This window comes from Ranitomeya imitator, chromosome 5 (assembly GCF_032444005.1).
Source record: "Ranitomeya imitator isolate aRanImi1 chromosome 5, aRanImi1.pri, whole genome shotgun sequence".
In the NCBI taxonomy this organism is placed as follows: domain Eukaryota; kingdom Metazoa; phylum Chordata; class Amphibia; order Anura; family Dendrobatidae; genus Ranitomeya; species Ranitomeya imitator.
The window spans coordinates 545140546-545158985 of NC_091286.1; the positions used below are offsets into that span (position 1 = coordinate 545140546).

At 43.7% G+C, this 18440-nt stretch overlaps 1 protein-coding gene across 2 annotated transcripts in view; it reads left to right on the forward strand.

Annotated features, from left to right (window-relative positions):
- The window catches only part of LOC138638374 (BLOC-2 complex member HPS3-like), a 95185-nt gene that overhangs the window by 60300 nt on the left and 16445 nt on the right, over window positions 1-18440 (forward strand). For both annotated transcript variants that reach the window (XM_069727609.1, XM_069727610.1), the window contains exons 13-15: window positions 14073-14264; window positions 14363-14467; window positions 14744-14950. In XM_069727609.1, coding sequence (XP_069583710.1) covers window positions 14073-14264; window positions 14363-14467; window positions 14744-14950 — 504 coding nt within the window. The remainder of the gene's footprint in view (window positions 1-14072; window positions 14265-14362; window positions 14468-14743; window positions 14951-18440) is intronic.

Genomic DNA, 18440 nt, shown 5'->3' on the forward strand with positions numbered 1-18440 from the left:
CCACATATATAGTTTTTTGTATATCCTTATTATACTGTGCTCATTGTCATGTTTTCTACTGTTATTACGCTGGCATGTCATCAACTACCCTGAACGCCTTCGCGAACTTCAGATTTTCCGTTTTTGTGTTTTCGTTTTTTGGGCCCTTTTTTTTCCAGAGCAATAACTTTTTTTTTTTTTTTTCCCCATCAATGTGTATCTTGATTTTTTTTTTTTTTTGTTTTTTTTTTTGAATGAGGCAAAAGGGATGATTTCAACTGTTTTATATTTTTTTTTCTACACTTTTTGCTTCTAGTAGTCCCCTTAGGAGGCCTGAGGGTGCAATCATCTGATCACTGTGTTACACATAGCAGGGCTCCAGCCTTGCTATGTGTAGCAGAAATCATCAGATCAACTTTTTACTGTATTTGGTAGTGCCCTTGGGGTATTTGAACCTGCGATCATCCAATCACATGTACTAATATACAGCAATAGCAAAGTATTTCTGTATATAGAATGAATTACTGTCTCCTAGGATTACCAGCAAGAAGCTGGCATTCACTGGTGTATCGTCAGCAGGCCCCCAGCCATCATTGCAATCACGGATGAGCCGTTAGAATAGGGCGCCCCACCAGGACACTTGCTGTAAATGTTGTACTCCACTCACGGTAGATGATGGCCAAATGAAACAGCCATCATCTACTGGTAATAGGGCAGGCTCCGCTCCTGAGCTCCCTCCATTTATTCCCGTCTGAGGAGCGCCATGCATGTACGGTGTTGGTCGTGAATGGGTTAAGGGTATCAGAAAATAAAGCCTTTTCACTTTGAATGGCATAATAACATTTTTTAATATGCTAATACGCTTCGTACAGTGGGGCAAAAAAGTATTGTCAGTCAGCAATAGTGCAAGTTCCACCACTTAAAAAGATGAGAGGCGTCTGTAATTTACATCATAGGTAGACCTCAACTATGGGAGACAAACTGAGAAAAAAAATCCAGAAAATCACATTGTCTGTTTTTTTTAACATTTTATTTGCATATTATGGTGGAAAATAAGTATTTGGTCAGAAACAAAATTTCATCTCAATACTTTGTAATTTATCCTTTGTTGGCAATGACAGAGGTCAAACGTTTTCTGTAAGTCTTCACAAGGTTGCCACACACTGTTGTTGGTATGTTGGCCCATTCCTCCATGCAGATCTCCTCTAGAGCAGTGATGTTTTTGGCTTTTCGCTTGGCAACACGGACTTTCAACTCCCTCCAAAGGTTTTCTATAGGGTTGAGATCTGGAGACTGGCTAGGCCACTCCAGGACCTTGAAATGCTTCTTACGAAGCCACTCCTTCGTTGCCCTGGCGGTGTGCTTTGGATCATTGTCATGTTGAAAGACCCAGCCACGTTTCATCTTCAATGCCCTTGCTGATGGAAGGAGGTTTGCACTCAAAATCTCACGGTACATGGCTCCATTCATTCTTTCATGTACCCGGATCAGTCGTCCTGGCCCCTTTGCAGAGAAACAGCCCCAAAGCATGATGTTTCCACCACCATGCTTTACAGTAGGTATGGTGTTTGATGGATGCAACTCAGTATTCTTTTTCCTCCAAACACGACAAGTTGTGTTTCTACCAAACTGTTCCAGATTGGTTTCATCAGACCATAGGACATTCTCCCAAAACTCCTCTGGATCATCCAAATGCTCTCTAGCAAACTTCATACGGGCCCGGACATGTACTGGCTTAAGCAGTGGGACACGTCTGGCACTGCAGGATCTGAGTCCATGGTGGCATAGTGTTACTTATTGCAGGCCTTGTTACATTGGTCCCAGCTCTCTGCAGTTCATTCACAAGGTCCCCCCGCGTGGTTCTGGGATTTTTGCTCACCGTTCTTGTGATCATTCTGACCCCACGGGGTGGGATTTTGCGTGGAGTCCCAGATCGAGGGAGATTATCAGTGGTCTTGTATGTCTTCCATTTTCTAATTATTGCTCCCACTGTTGATTTCTTCACTCCAAGCTGGTTGGCTATTGCAGATTCAGTCTTCCCAGCCTGGTGCAGGGCTACAATTTTGTTTCTGGTGTCCTTTGACAGCTCTTTGGTCTTCACCATAGTGGAGTTTGGAGTCAGACTGTTTGAGGGTGTGCACAGGTGTCTTTTTATACTGATAACAAGTTTAAACAGGTGCCATTACTACAGGTAATGAGTGGAGGAAAGAGGAGACTCTTAAAGAAGAAGTTACAGGTCTGTGAGAGCCAGAAATCTTGATTGTTTGTTTCTGACCAAATACTTATTTTCCACCATAATATGCAAAAAAATGATAAAAAAACAGACAATGTGATTTTCTGGATTTTTTTTTCTCAGTTTGTCTCCCATAGTTGAGGTCTACCTATGATGTAAATTACAGACGCCTCTCATCTTTTTAAGTGGTGGAACTTGCACTATTGCTGACTGACTAAATACTTTTTTGCCCCACTGTATATAGTTTCCTTTCAGTTTTCAAGATACCGGTCATTTCTTCCAGATGATGTGATGGAGTCATAGCTTCAGTTCACTTTTCAGCACTCTGTCCATCACATTATCAGGACAATTTTTACCCTGTTAAAGTAAAAGAATGAAAACCATGAGGAATTAACATTGAAAATAATACAGAACATATTAACTATATATAAAAAATGTACTTTTTCTCTTACTTTTTTCCTTCATAAGCCTCTTTAACCCCTTTACCCCCAAGGGTGGTTTGCACGTTAATGACCGGGCCAATTTTTACATTTCTGACCACTGTCTCTTTATGAGGTTATAACTCCGAAACGCTTCAACGGATCTTGGCGCGATTCTGAGATTGTTTTCTTGTGACATATTGTACTTCATGATGGTGGTAAAATTTATTCGATACAACTTGCGTTTATTTGTGAAAAAAACGGAAATTTGGCTAAAATTTTGAAAATTTCACAATTTTCAAATTTTTAATTTTTATTCTGTTAAACCAGAGAGTTATGTGACACAAAATAGTTAATAAATAACATTTCCCACATGTCTAGTTTACATCAGCACAATTTTGGAAACATTTTTTTTTTCTAGGAAGTTATAAGGGTTAAAATTTGACCAGCAATTTCTCATTTTTACAACAACATTTACAAAACCATTTTTTTAGGGACCACCTCACATTTGAAGTCACTTGGAGGGGTCTATATGGCAGAAAATACCCAAAAGCGACACCATTCTGAAAACTGCACCCCTCAAGGTGCTCAAAACCAGATTCAAGAAGTTTATTAACCCTTCAGGTGTTTCACAGCAGCAGAAGCAACATGGAAGGAAAAAATTAACATTTAACTTTTTAGTCACAAAAATGATCTTTCAGCAATAATTTTTTAATTTTCCCAAGGGTAAAAAGAGGAAATGGACCTCAAAAGTTGTTGTCCAATTTGTCCTGAGTACGCTGATACCCCACATCTGAGGGGGAACCACTTTTTGGGTGCACGGCAGGGCTCAGAAGGAAAGGAGCGCCGTTTGACATTTTCAAGCTAAAATTGGCTGGAATTGAGATCGGACGCCATGTTGTGTTTGGCGAGCCCCTGATGTGCCTAAACAGTGGAAACCCCCACAAGTGGCCCCATTTTGGAAACTAGACCCCCTAAGGAACTTATCTAGGTGTGTTGAGCACTTTGAACCCCCAAGTGCTTCACAGAAGTTTATAACGCCCGGGCATGAAAATAAAAAATCATATTTTTTCCACAAACATGATAATTTAGTCCAAAAATTATTTCCCCAAGGGTAAAGGGAGAAATTGGACCCCAAAAGTTGTTGTCCAACTTGTCCGGAGTATGCTGATACCCCATATGTGGGGGGCAACCACTGTTTGGGCGCATGGCAGGGCTCAGAAGGAAAGGAACGCCATTTGACATTTTTAAGCTAAAATTGGCTGGAATTGAGATCGGACGCCATGTTGTGTTTGGCGAGCCCCTGATGTGCCTAAACAGTGGAAACCCCCACAAGTGGCCCCATTTTGGAAACTAGACCCCCTAAGGAACTTATCTAGGTGTGTGTTGAGCACTTTGAACCCCCAAGTGCTTCAAAGAAGTTTATAACGCCCGGGCGTGAAAATAGAAGATTCTATTTTTTTTTCCCACAAAAATGATTTTCAGTTCCCAATTTTTTATTTTCCCAAGGGTAACAGGAGAAATTGGACCCCAAAAGTTGTTGTCCAATTTGTCCTGAGTACGCTGGTACCCTATATGTGGGAGAAAACTACTGTTTGGGCACACTTCGGGGCTCGAAAGGGAAGTAGTGACGTTTTGGAATGCAGACTTTGATGGAATGGTCTGCGGGCTTCATGTTCCATTTGGTGAACCCCTGATGTGCCTAAACAGTAGAAACTCCCAACAAGTGATCCCATTTTGTAAACTTGACCCCCTAAGGAACTTATCTAGGTGTGTGGTGAGAATTTTGAACCCCCCAAGTGCTTCAGTAAAGTTAGACGCCCGGCGTGAAAATAAAAAAATTCTATTTTTTTTTTCCCACAAAAATTATCTTTGAGTCCCCAATTTTTATTTTCCCAAGGGTAACAAGAGAAATTGGACCCCAAAAGTTGTTGTCCAAATTGTCCTGAGTACGCTGGTACCCCATATGTGGGAAAAAACTGGGCACGTCGGGACTCAAAAGGGAAGCAGTGACGATTTGAAATGCAGACTTTGATGGACTGGTCTGAGGGCGTCATGTTCCGTTTGCAGAGCCCGTGATGTGCCGAAACAGTAAAAAAAAAAAAAAAAATACAAGTGGCATCATTTAGGAACCTAGACCCCCAAGGAACTTATCTAGATGTGCCCCCTCTTTGGAACTAATCTACTGGTTCCTGTAAAGTAAATTAGTAGTGCATGGAGGTGTGGTTCAATTTGAAGCAATCCTTCATACACAGGCCAGGTTTGTCGTGGCAGGTGTCGCATTGATAGATTGTGTCCTTGCGTATTCCTCTTTTGTAGCACACTCGGCACCTTTTTTGCGGTTTACCTTTTCTTCCAGTTGGCGGGATCACCCCCGGAAAATGCTAACCTGGTATGATACGAGCACCCTCAGTTCCGGAAGTACTGGGGACCACTCCTTCCCTCGTGCCAAACATCAGGGCCTTAACCACTACCTCCTGGAACTGAAGGTACGACCTATCAGTGTGTCGTGCACATCGTGACAGCAGGAAAGCGTTGAGCATTGCCATTTGTATGATGTACACGGACAGCTTTTTGTACCACACCTTGGCCTTTCTGAAAGCACTGTATGGATGGAGGAGTTGATGGGAGAGATCAACGCCCCCCATGTTTTTGTTGTACCCCAGTACACAGTCCAGTTTGCAGACCTGTGTAGAGGTACCTCGTACAGTGCTAAGGACGCTGCCATCACAGTGTATGGTGGTCAAGAGAAGGACATCCCTCTTGTACTTGACCACCAGCAGGTGGTCGCTACATTGGGCTTTGCTCTCACCTTTTCTGAGCATCTGCCCAAGTAGCATCTTCGGATGGCCTCTCTGATTTTTGCGGACAGTACCGCAGGTTGCGGTACCTCGTGCAGAGAGGGATTTGTAGAGTGGGATGCTGGTGTAAAAGTTATCGGTGTAGAGGTGATACCTTTATCCATCAGTGGGTGCACCAAATCCCACACAATTTTCCCACTCACTCCCAGGATAGAAGGACACTCAAGCGGTTCAATCCTGCTGTCCTTCCCTTCGTACACTCTAAAACTGTAGGTGTACCCTGAGGTACTCTAACACAGCTTGTAGAGTTTGATTCCGTACCTGGCCCTCTTGCTGGGCAGGTATTGACCGAATCTGAGCCGCCTCTTAAAATGAGCCAAGGACTCGTCCACGCAGATGTCCATTTGGGGCACATACACTTCAGCAAACATTTTGCTGAAGTGTTCGATGACCGGCCGAACTTTGAACAGACGGTAAAAATTGGGGTCATCTCGTGCGGGACACCGTGCATTATTGTTGTAATGCAGGAACTTATGGATGGCCTCAAAACACGTCCGAACCATGACCATTCGGAACACTGGAGTGTTATATAAAATATCTACACTCCAATATTGCAGAATTTCTGGCTTCTTCAGGATCCCCATATGAAGGACCAGGCCCCAAAACTGCATCATTTCAACTCCATCTACAGGAGACAAGTTAGAAAATGATGAACCAGGGTTTTGCTCCAAAAATTGCCAAGCATACACATTAGTTTGCTCCAGCATGAGGTTAACGAAAGCCTCAGGGAAAAAGACTTTGAAAAAGTCCATTTCTGTGAGGCCGGTGGTGTCAAACTTGATTCCTGATTCTGCCACAAAATCAGGATTCAGTGGCTCGAAATTTTTGGTGGGCGAGGTCCATATGGGGTCCGAAGAGGGGCGCGTTGGTTCATCTTCAGGAGTGGGAGCTGCTTCATCTTCTTTCCTGGGGCATCTGCGTAACGGTTCCGCAGGACCCAAGGAGGAAGATGAGGAAGAGGATGAAGAATCTGAAGAGTAAAGGAATGTGAGATCCTCTCCCTCGCTATCCGTGTCTGAGGCAAAGAAAGAATATGCCTCCTCCGCTGAATAGAGCTGCTGGGACGAGCGGGACATTTTTTTTTTTTTTGAGTATGGTGCTTGGGTGTACTTTATTGGTAACTTTGTATGTGTGGGGGATAGTGTTTGGTGCAAACTATTCTGAAAAGAAAAAGCTAAAGGAAAAAAAAGCAAATGGGGAGAAAAAAATACCTGTGAAAGGAAAAGTCTAAAACAGCAGGCCCTAGCTCTGATAAGTGAACCGCGTCACTTATCAAAGTTCGGCGGCTGCTGGGTGTGTGAACGGGGATGTGAAAAAAAACGGCAGGCACGAGAGCTCTGATAAGTGAACAGCGTCACTTATCAAAGTTCGGCTGCTGCTGGGTGTGCGCACGGGGATGTAGAGGGAAAAAAAAAACGAAAGGCACGGGTTTAGACACAGCAGCTGGGTGCGCGGACGGGGATGTGGAAAAAAGGAAACGAAAGGCACAGGCTTAGACGCAGCAGCTGGGTGCGCGGACGGGATGTGGAAAAGAAAAGTGAGCACGAGTGTTGATCGGTGAACTGCGTCACCAATCAGTGCTCGGCGGCTGCTTAATTTGGGCACGGACGGACGCGGCGCAAAGTGGGGGTGGAGGGGGAAAGGGATGGGGAGGTGAAGAAAGATCGGGCCGGGATCAGGGATGAACACTTACGTTTGTAGTCTCTCTTCTTTCTTCTTTTTTTTTTTTTTTTTTCTTTAGCAAGAATTGTGGTGTCACAGGCTACTGTGGCACCACAAGTCTCAGCACAGGAGGGGATCTGTCAGCGTGACCGCTCTGCAGGAAACCTCAACAAGTGTGAGGATTCTTGCAGAGCAGTCAAACAGTTCAGGGAGAGGTGAGACAGGTCACAGAGCGGTCATACCGTTGCTGTGGCCTGTCATTGGTGGGATCGAATGATCACATCGATCCCACCAATCAGAGGAGGCCCTGGTGATGCCGGTGTTGCTAGGCACCAGCCTATGATCGGAGCTCACAGCTCCGATCATAGGCAGGTCACCAGCAGGTGACCGGCAGATCACCAGCAGGGCACAGCGCGGTCACACCGCTGCTGTTGCCTGTGATTGGTGCGATCAACAATCACATCGATCGCGCCAATCAGTAGCCCCAGGATCCGGGGTAGTGCAGGCTCCGGGGTAGGATCGATGCTATTACAGCACCGATCCAGGAAGTTACAGGCAGGGCACAGCGCGGTAACACCGCCACTGTGCCCTGCGATTGGCAAGATTGATGTGATCGTCGTTCGCGCCAATCTGGAGGTACTCGATCCTAGCCTGGGACTTCACTGTTTCAGCCAATCTGATTGGCTGAAACAATGAGAAAGGCTGTGATTGGCTGAAACAATGAGAAAGGCTGTGATTGGCTGTTCAGAATTGAACAGCCAATCACAGCGATCGGGAGACCAGGGGGGCAGCGCCATACCCCAAGATGCCGAGGCCATCTTCTGTAAGGTAAGATGGCGTCGGAATTTTGACGCGATCACCGCGACTTAACTCGCGGTATCACACTAAAGGGCATGACATACTATCCCGTCGGTGGTCATATGGGCCCACCCCACCTCGACGGGATAGTAGATCTAATGTCAGAAAGGGGTTAATCCCTTACTGACTGTATTAAAACGTCAGTGGCTAAGGGGCCTTATTCCCTCACCACCATTTTAAAACGGTGATCAGTAATAAGGGTATAGCGGCCCCCAGAATTGGAAAATCTCTGCAGTCTCTGCTACCGGGGGTAGCTGAGACACTGGAGAACATGGTTGGTTTTTACGGTGCCTTATCATGTGATCGTCGCTATTCATTGAATAATCTAAAACAGTGGCGGGTGCATGCACAGTGCGTCTGCCAATATCTGCCTCCCTGCACCCAGCAGCAGTGAGATATTTGGGGCTAAAGCAAGATTTTAGGGGTAAAATGAGTTTAATTTTTTCATTCCACTTTGCATTCATTGCTGTGTAGCAACTGAAAAAGAGACACTTTTTTTTGTAAACTTGCTGAAAAAAATGAGAAATTGCTGCTAAAGTTTTAACTGCTTGGATAATCACTAGTTTTCACCCCTCTAACATCCTAACAAAAAAGAAAATTGTTTCAAAAATAATGCAGACGTAGAGTAGACGTGTGGGAAATGTCATTTATTAATTATTTTGTGTGGTATAACCATCTGATTTAAGGGCATTTAAAATTTGAAAATTGTGAAATTTGCAATTTTTTTTGTCAAATTTTCAATATTTTAAAAAATACAGCTCTATCAAAAATGAAGAGACCACTGCAAAATGTTCAGTTTGTCTGATTTATCTCTTTATAGGTATATTTTTGAGTAAAATGTAAATTGCTCTTTTATTCTATAAACTACTAACAACATGGCTCTGAATTTCCAAGCAATAAATTTTGTATTTATTTTCAGAAAATTAGAAAATAACAGAAAAATGCATTGCTTGCAGACCTCAAATAATGCTAAGAAAACAAGTTCATAATCATATAGAAACAACAATACTAATGTTTTAACTCTTGAATAGTTCAGAAATCAATATTTTGTGGAATAACCATGATTTTTAATGATAGCTTTCATGCATCTTGGCATGCTTTCCACCAGTCTTTCACACTGCTTTTGGGTGACCTTATGCCACTCCTGGTACAAAAATTTAAGCAGTTTTGTTTGATGGCCTAGGACTATCCATCTTCCTCTTGATTACGGTACATTCCACAGGTTTTCAATGGAGTTAAAGGGAACCTGTCACCTGAATTTGGCAGGACCAGTTTTGGGTCATATGGGCGGAGTTTTCGGGTGTTTGATTCACCCTTTCCTTACCTGCTGGCTGCATGCTGGCCGAAATATTGGATTGAAGTTCATTCTCTGTCTTCCATAGTACACGCCTGCGCAAGGCAAGATTACTTTGCGCAGGCATGTACTATGAAGGACAGAGAATGAACTTCAATCCAATATTTCGGCCAGTATGCAGCCAGCAGGTAAGGAAAGGGTGAATCAAACACCCGAAAACTCCGCCCATATGACCCAAAACCAGTCCCGCCAAATTCAGGTGACAGGTTCCCTTTAAGGTCTGGAGATTGGGCTGGCCATGACAGGGATTTGATGTGGTGGTCCTTCATCCACACATTGATTGACCTTGCTGTTTGGCATGGCGCATTGTCCTGCTGGAAAAAACAGTCCCCAGAGTTGGGGAACATTGCCTGAGGCTTTTTTCTAGCTTTACATAACTTGAGCCCTGCCTCTAGGAGCCTGTTAAGAACTGTTCTTGCCGTGCACTTCACCCCAGCTGCCATTTGCCATTCGTTTTGTAGGTCACTTGATGTCATCCTGCGGTTGCTGAGTGACATTCCAATAAGATGATGGTCATCCCGGTCAGTGGAGAGTTGTTTGGACTGAAATTTTAAAGATGGAGGCAACATGACGCTCACTGTATCCCTCTGCTAGTAAAGCCAGAATTGAGCCCTTCTTTTCCTCAATGAAAACTTTTCTTTTCAACTCCTTTGGCATGGATAAAAGTTATTATTTATTCCTCTTACTTTTGGGATATTACTAGTACTTGTTTTACCATCCATCTTGTCCTATTGCAAGAGGATTGTGAACACCACAGCAGGGTTTTTTATATTTTCCTTTGATAAATAAGATTTGTTTCAGGTGATCACCTAATCAGAAGCACATTAAGTCGAATGAGGTGTACTCTGGTTGGAATTCAACTGAGACTGGAATAGAATGGCGTCATGACATGTAGAGAAGCTGATTTTTATAAAACTGTCCAGTGGTCTCTTAATTTTTGCCAGAGCTGTATATACGCCAATCATATAGACCACAATTTACCAATAACATGAAGTCCAATACGTCACGAAAAAAATGTCTTAGGCTAATTTCACATTAGCGTTTGTGTGCAGCATATCGTCTACATGCATAAACGCATACTAAAGCGCATGCAAAAGCATGCTTATGTCTGCGCATCATCTTGCGCATGATGCAAATAAAAACGCTGCGTGTGCATGCATTTAATTGCGTTTTGCCATGCATTTGCGTTTATGCGCATTGTCGAGGCGGTGACATCATTTTATGGACATGCGCAGTCTGAAGAACGCATGCGTATTGAACACATTCATACCTATGTCATTGCGTACCAATGCGTTCCCATAGACACTAATGCTTTTTTTTACGCAATCATCCACATGCGGACGATTGCGCAATATTTGACACCTCAAAAAATTCAACATGTTGCGTTTGCAGGACCCCGCCGCTCTCCTCAAAACGATACATGCGTACACATCCACAAGCGAATGCATACAAAAATATGTCCATGCATACACAATGTTAAAGATATGTACTCATGATGCATGCGGAACGTATACTGCACACACAGACGCAAATTTGAACCCGGCCTTAGAATCACTAGGATCCGTTGAAGCGTTCCAGAGTTATTACCACGTAAAGTGATACTGGTCAGTTTAAATATTTTGGACTGGTCATTAAGGTCAAAATTAGCTCTGCCACTAAGGGGTTAGAAATACTGCAACCGGATTCTGAAATGTTGCATATCAATATGAGTAATGCAGAGAACAATAGACTAAACACTATACCGCTTCTTCACTAACGTCCTAAAACAGTTGTGTTTACAGACGGCCTGTGAATATATATATATATATATATATATATATATATACATATATATATACATACATACATACATACACCGTATGTACTCGAGTATAAGCCGAGAATTTCAGCCCATTTTTTTAGGCTCAAATTGCCCATCTCGGCTTATACTCGAGTCATACCCAGGGGTCGGCACGGAAGGGGGAGCAGCAGCTGTCTTGTAATACTCACCTGCTCCTGGCGCGGTCACTGGATGTCCCTTGTTCTCCGGGTGCCGGCAGCTTCTTCCTGTAGTGAGCGGTCACATGGTACCGCTAATTACAGTAATGAATATGGACCCGGCACCACTCCCATAGGGGTGGAGCCGCATATTCATTACTGTAATGAGCGGTACCATGTGACCGCTCACTACAGGAAGAAGTTGCCGGCGCCGGAGAACCAGGGACCGCGTCGAGAGCAGGTGAGTATAAGGCAGTGCGCAATATTCACCTGTTCCCCATTCCAACGATGGCCGTTGCTGCGTCTTCCCCGTCCTCTGCAGTGACGCTCAGGTCAGAGAGACGCGATTAGTGTGCGCTGCCCTCTGCCTGAACAGTCAGTGCAGAGCACGGGGAAGACACAGCGGCGCCCATCAGTGGAACGCAGAACGGTGAATATAGCAAGTGCCGGGGCCCTGAGAGGTGAGTATGTCATTTTTTTTTTTTTTTTTTTTTTTTTTTTTTATCGCAGCAAGAGCATATGGAGCAAATATCTGTATGGAGCATCTTATGGGGCCATGTGGAGCATTATATGGGGCTAATGTCTGTATAGAGCATCTTATGGGGTCATGATCAACATTTGTGCAGCATTATATGGGGCATATTTTAATATGGAGCATCTTATGGGGCCCATCATAAACTGTATGGAGCATCTTATGGGGTCATGTGCAGCATTATATGGGGCAAATATATGTATGGAGCATCTTATGGGGCCATGTGGAGCATTATATGGGGCAAATGTCTGTATAGAGCATCTTATGGGGTCATAATCAACATTTGTGCAGCATTATATGGGGCATATTTTAATATGGAGCATCTTATGGGGCCTATCATAAACTGTATGGAGCATTATATGGGACTCACGATTCAATATGGATATTCAAAAACACTTAAACTACTGATGTCTCAATTAATTTTTCTTTTATTGGTATCTATTTTTAATTTTGAAATTTACCAGTAGCTGCTTCATTTTCCACCCTAGGCTTATACTCGAGTCATTAAGTTTTCTCAGTTTTTTGTGGCAAAATTAGGGGTCTCGGCTTATACTCGAGTATATATGGTATATATATTTTATATCTTGGTAATTTCGCTCGCGATATCCAGCAGATCTAGAACTGCTCAACCCCCTGATATAATATAAAATTGCACCCTTTAGTGCCTTGCAGGTGGAGCTAATTGTATGGCTTTGTATGAAGCTAATAAATAAATGAAAAAAAAAAATGACATTGGGGCCCCCCCAATCAATTTTTTTTTTAACCAGCAAAGGTAAGGCATATAGATGGGAGATATTATCAGTCTGGGAAGGTCTATGGTTATTTGGCCCTTCCAAACCTAAAAATACCAGCTCTCAGCTGCCCCACAAATGGCGCATCACATTAGCTGTGCTAATTCTGGTGCTTCGCCTTGGTCCTTACTGATTCCCTAATGCGTTGGCAATCAAGGTAATGGTGGTGCTTGGCGTTGATGTCTGTTGCGAAGTGTCCAGAATCACAGATGACATCAAGTTCTGGTTTTAGTAATTGAGAATTACACACACACAAATGTATACAATCTTTTTGATTTATCAAATACTTTTTCTCATTGTTAAGACTGTTGCAATGGAGGGTGACATGGGAACACACTTTCCATGGTTTGTCACTATATTAAAAGTAAAATTGCACACAGGTCTTACAGTCCACTATGTCTGTTGTAATCAGTAATGTTACCGCTCTTCAGAATCGCCAGGTCTCGCACAGCGCAGCGTGACATGGAGGTAGCTATTGCTAGAGCCTATAGCTCCTCCCCAGCAGTCTACACCCCACTGAGTGGCACAAAGTGAATCAGTCCGTAATAAAGCAGTAGGAGAATCCAACTTAACTGTATACAAGGGTGGGTGCTGTGTCCCTGAGTCTGAAAAAAAGACCTTTCTACCAAGGCATAGGTGTGAACCCTGTAGAACTCTGTGACGGTATGAATGGGGGACCGTCTAGTAGCGGATGTCTCAGGTGGCCCCCCACTGTGTGAGCAGAGTGAGCCTGTGATCATGAGTGGACACACCCTGTCCCTTATTAGATGGGCTTCCAGAATGGACCCACTGGGCAAACATAGACCTGGAAGCAGGGAAGCCTCTTCTAGGACCTTCAGGAGTCCGCTCGTCTGAAGGGTGCCATTCTTGAAAAGTAGAGATGAAGGGCTCTCACCAGGTCCAGTCTGTTTAGTGACTGAGGATGAGAGGGATATGGACAAAAGGAAGGAAATATGATGTCTTCATTGAGCTAAAATGAGGAAACCACCTTAGGAAGAAAAGATGGGATCAGATGCAGCAAATCTGATTCCTGCGTTACTATACATGAGTAGTAGTAGTATTACCAAATCCTAGTGAATAATTTTGCCTCTTTCCCATCCTCCCGTTATCCTACATGATGGCGGTCTCACTCCTTATGTTATATGTGGAGCAGAAGTCAGATTTTTTTATTCATTACTATTCGAGGCTTGGTGTGACTCTCGTAGGAGTGGACTCAGATTCCCAGGCCGAAAGGAAGATGGTCTACGAGGGTCAGAACAGTCATGTAGGACACTGGATGGACTAGAGCCAACCTTATAATTCACTAAGTGCTTAGTAGGAAAACAAATTTACGTAATTTATTATGATCGGCGTAAGGATAATTTTTCTAGGCAGCAAGCCAATTTTCATTGTTTATTTTTCCCTAGTCTTTATGTAACAAACCAGAGGATGATGATAAACCACAAATACTTGTAGATTTTTGGGAAGCCCTTCTGTCCTCGTATCCTCCAGAATCCATACTCCAGGACGTGCTGTCCAGGCTTACATCTCACTATGTGTGCAGGATTTGCAAACCACAGCACATGTGTGTCACGTCTCTCCGAGGCCCAGAAGATCTGGTAGGTGTTGTGATCCGTCCATGCGTTCCTATCATCTGTGCCTCTGTTTTTGTTGCACTTTCAATGTTCTTTCTGTATAAGGGAATCTGTCTTTTCAGAGGAATTCCTGCAGCCATTTTGGAGTGATCAGCCCTTGGATAACAAAGATGACGTCTTCAGAACCTGCGTCATGTGCGGCCTGTGGGGACTTGGTGAAATTACAGGTTTGTCTTAATCTATTTGTAGGAGAAGGACATCCCAGTGTTCATCCCAACCTACTGCTACTGTACTAATAGACAGGGATGACACCGGGAGTGGACTGATGCCTTTTTCCTTTCATCCTTTTGTTCCTTGCTTTTTCACTATTGAATCTGTTATTAGGACTTCTAGTACTGATATTTTGGACTATAGGACTAGAGCTATAGCCCAAGTAGGAAAAAATATAAAACCCTGTCTTTTTGGGGGTTTTTTATTCCAATTTTGTTTTACTTTGCATTCAGTCTCTCCTTTGTGGTCCTTCACTGGATATTGTGTCGTTTCTTCCATTTCTGGACTCCATACCGGACAGCAACAATTCGTATCTAAGCATTCACATCATTTGTGCAACGCGGCTCCTGAATTACGAGGGCTCCATAGAGAGACTTCTAGATCGGTGTCCAGAAGCCGTTACCTTGTATGCACACCATGAGATAAAAGATGGAAGTCAGGTAAGATCACGGATCAGATGAAAATCCTCACAAATCTGTAACATTAACCTCTTCACTGATATTGCATATATCCTCTCTATTTAGTTTTTATCTATTTTACTTGTATAGCGGCATTCATTTCCACAATGTTTTTAAGAGATCAGCGCCACTATTCTTCTTGGGATTCACAATCTGCATTCCCGATCAGTATGTCTTTGGAGTGTGAGAGGAAACTGGAGAACCCAGCGGAAACCCACACAAACACAGGGAGAACATACAAACTTCTTGCAGATGCTGACCTTGGTGGGATTTAAACCCAGTACTGCAAGGCAGCAAATATATAGTGCTAACCACTGAGCCACCGTGCTGCTCTATCATTTGCTATTACCACCACTATACATGTATAAGGCACACAAATCATTGGGTCTCATGAAATCAAGCAAAATCTTTGATTTATTGATGCCACTATGTAACTGTCGGGGTCGTCACGACAATACCCTTCCTTCACCAGTCATTCCAAATTAGACTAAGAGCATTGGTACCGGATAAGAATGAGTCAGACAAAATGCTGGTTCAATCTCAGTGCATGCTCGTGCTTCCACACGTAGTGGCAATGTCACAGCAACAACTAACTTTATTTCCTGATACACAACATTATATGGTCCATTGGGGGAAGGTGTGCAATGGGTGGGGTTAGGCGGGGTTTAAGCAATATATGTCTAGTATTCAGTCTTTCTGGTTGGTTCTGACGTCATCTGGTGGATCCTCCTTTCTTCACGTCACTCAGGTTTCCATTTCAGCAGAAATGATACTTTAGCTTCAGAAACGAAACTAGCTTCTCAACAGAAACAAAACTAGGGCAAAGGTGAATACTGGCAGCCATCTTAAATACAGTTACATTTGCATCAACAAGCAAAGGGGAAAACTTATTGTTTCACAGCATAAGAATATAAAAGTACAAAAAGTGTATGAAGATATATCTTTTCACCTTGACAATCCCCCCTAAACACTAAGTTTTTCCCTAAAAAGAAAGATCCTTCGAGACTGTCCATGTGATGGGGAAAGGGAGGTGGATTTCTTCATCCAGACACCTCAGAAGCTCTCCCCTTGCGAGAGGCCTCCAGGCAGCTGAACCCTTCACTCACATGGATTTCTCCCGCTATCCCTAGACTAAATCTCTTAGCTTCATCTGAGAGTAGGGGGTATTGTCTAATTTCTTGAGGGGGACGTACTTGGGGATCTCCCCTGGATCAGTGCCATTGTACTCTAGTGGGTCCAATAACCTGACACATACCACCCTGTGCTGCTGTTAAGTAGTCCAGTTCTACAGTGTATTGATTAGTGACTATGATAAGTTGGTTTTAGACAGCGACAGTAGTTTTAAGTATATCCGATATATCCCAAATTTGATCATCTAGATAATCTGTGGCCCTAAGCAATTTATCCCACATTTGTGTAATTGACAATTTTATTGGCTATACCCATCTGTACTACTAATCTTTCATGATATTGTACAAACTTATTATTCAAGTATATTGGAGAATTTAGGCTGTCCCATACGGTTACCAATATTATTATATGGAAATACGAAAAACTAAAACATTATGTCCACTTATTTGCTACTAGTCTGACCAGCCTGCAGTGCGATACGTGGATCCATGTCGGCCTTCCTTCCAGCTTTACTGACATAGGAGTAATGAGGAGGACTTGGTAGGGATCGTCATACAAGGGTTCTAGTCCGTGTTTTCTGACATAGCTTTTCACGACCATAAAACCACCAGGCTTCAAGTTGTGACAAGTGTCGGTTTCTGCTGAATCTGGAAGGGAAAAATAAACTAAAACATGGGTGTTAACAAGATTTTTACTAAGCTGAATAACATATTGAACAGCACGGTCAGTTTCTTCTGACTACTACTGAGACTGGAAATTTGCAACTGAGGACCTAGCACCAAACAATATCTCATATGGGGACAGGCCATGTTTTGCAACAGGGGCAGTACGAATGTGTAAGAGCCCTGGTCATGGAGCCGTAGTCTCCTGCATCATTTTGGTCAATTGTCCCTTCAGTGTGCCGTTCAGCCTCTTAACTTTCCCACTGGATTGTGGATGGTACGGAGTATGGAGGGCTACAGTGGATCCAAGCATTGTCAGAACCTCCTGATACACATGAGAAGAAAAGGCCGGGCCTTGGTCACTTTCATCGACTTCTGGAACACCATATCTGCATATAACTTCCATCACCAGTTTCTTCGCTGTGGTCTTTGCAGTCATGTTGGTAACGGGGAATGCTTCCGGCCAATTGGAGAACATATCGACAACTACCAGACAATATTCATACCTTCCAGACTTAGGCAACGTGATGTGGTCCACCTGGAGCCTTTGGAAAGGATAGTCGGGCTTAGCAAGATGCTTTGGAGGTACACATTGAAGTTGACCGGGATTGCAGGTCTGACAGATATTACATATACGGTTGAGTGCTGTCAGGACTGTAGAAATACCTGGAGCCCAGTAGAATTTTTGTACCAGGTCAAGGGCCTGGGTTTTTTTTTTTCCTCGATATGTGGGCCCATGTACCCACGTGGCAATAGCAGGGTACATCCGCTTAGGGAAACACACAAGTCGGTCCTTTTTCCAGTGACCATTGTCCATACGTACTCCATCAGCTTTCACTGTTTCACTTCTTCCTTTGGAAACATTCTCTGCATTGTCCTTAAGCGGTCTCGCGGGGTCCGGCAGAAAACCTCAGTCTGGCATAGATCATCAGGTTCCTGTAGAGTCAGTGTTTCTTGTAACTGTTTACGCTGAGAGCGTGTGGTCACCATAGCTGGTATGATCTGTTCAACGGGTAGGAGAGCAGCAGCTTTTGCTTGCATATCCACAAAGGTGTTACCAACAGTCTGTGGACTGTTCCTAGGACCGTGCTCCTCAACTTTGATAATGTCCACCTGGGTAGGTAATTTGATTGAGTCCATAAGGGTTTTAACAGCTTCAGCATTCTCCACTGGAGTCCCGGCAGTAGTAATAAATCCTCGATTGGCCCATAGGGCTCCGAAATCATGAGCAATACCAAATGCATACTCTGAGTCCGTGTATATATTAGCCTGCCTGTCTTTGGCCAGAACACAAGCAGTAGACAGAGCCTGAAGTTCTACTTCTTGTGCTGACAGTGAAGGAGGGAGTGCAGCTCCGTGCACTACAGTGTCTTCCGTGGTAACAGTGTATCCTGTGTGGAATCTGCCAAAATCATCACCATATCTTGAACCGTCTTTCAGGGCATTGTAGAGGGGTAGCATTATGCGGGATGGGTCCGGTATCCACTGACAACAACAAGTACATGGTCCAAGAAAACGCTGGAGTTCAGTCTCATCTTTTGGGAATGGAAGGGAGCTGACGGCTATTTTTCTTTCTTCTGTGAGGTGTCTGGCACCCTGAAGGAGACAGTGACCCAAAAATATCACTTAACCAAGGCAGAACCGAAGTTTCGAGGCCGAAACCCGACAGTTCAGATCTG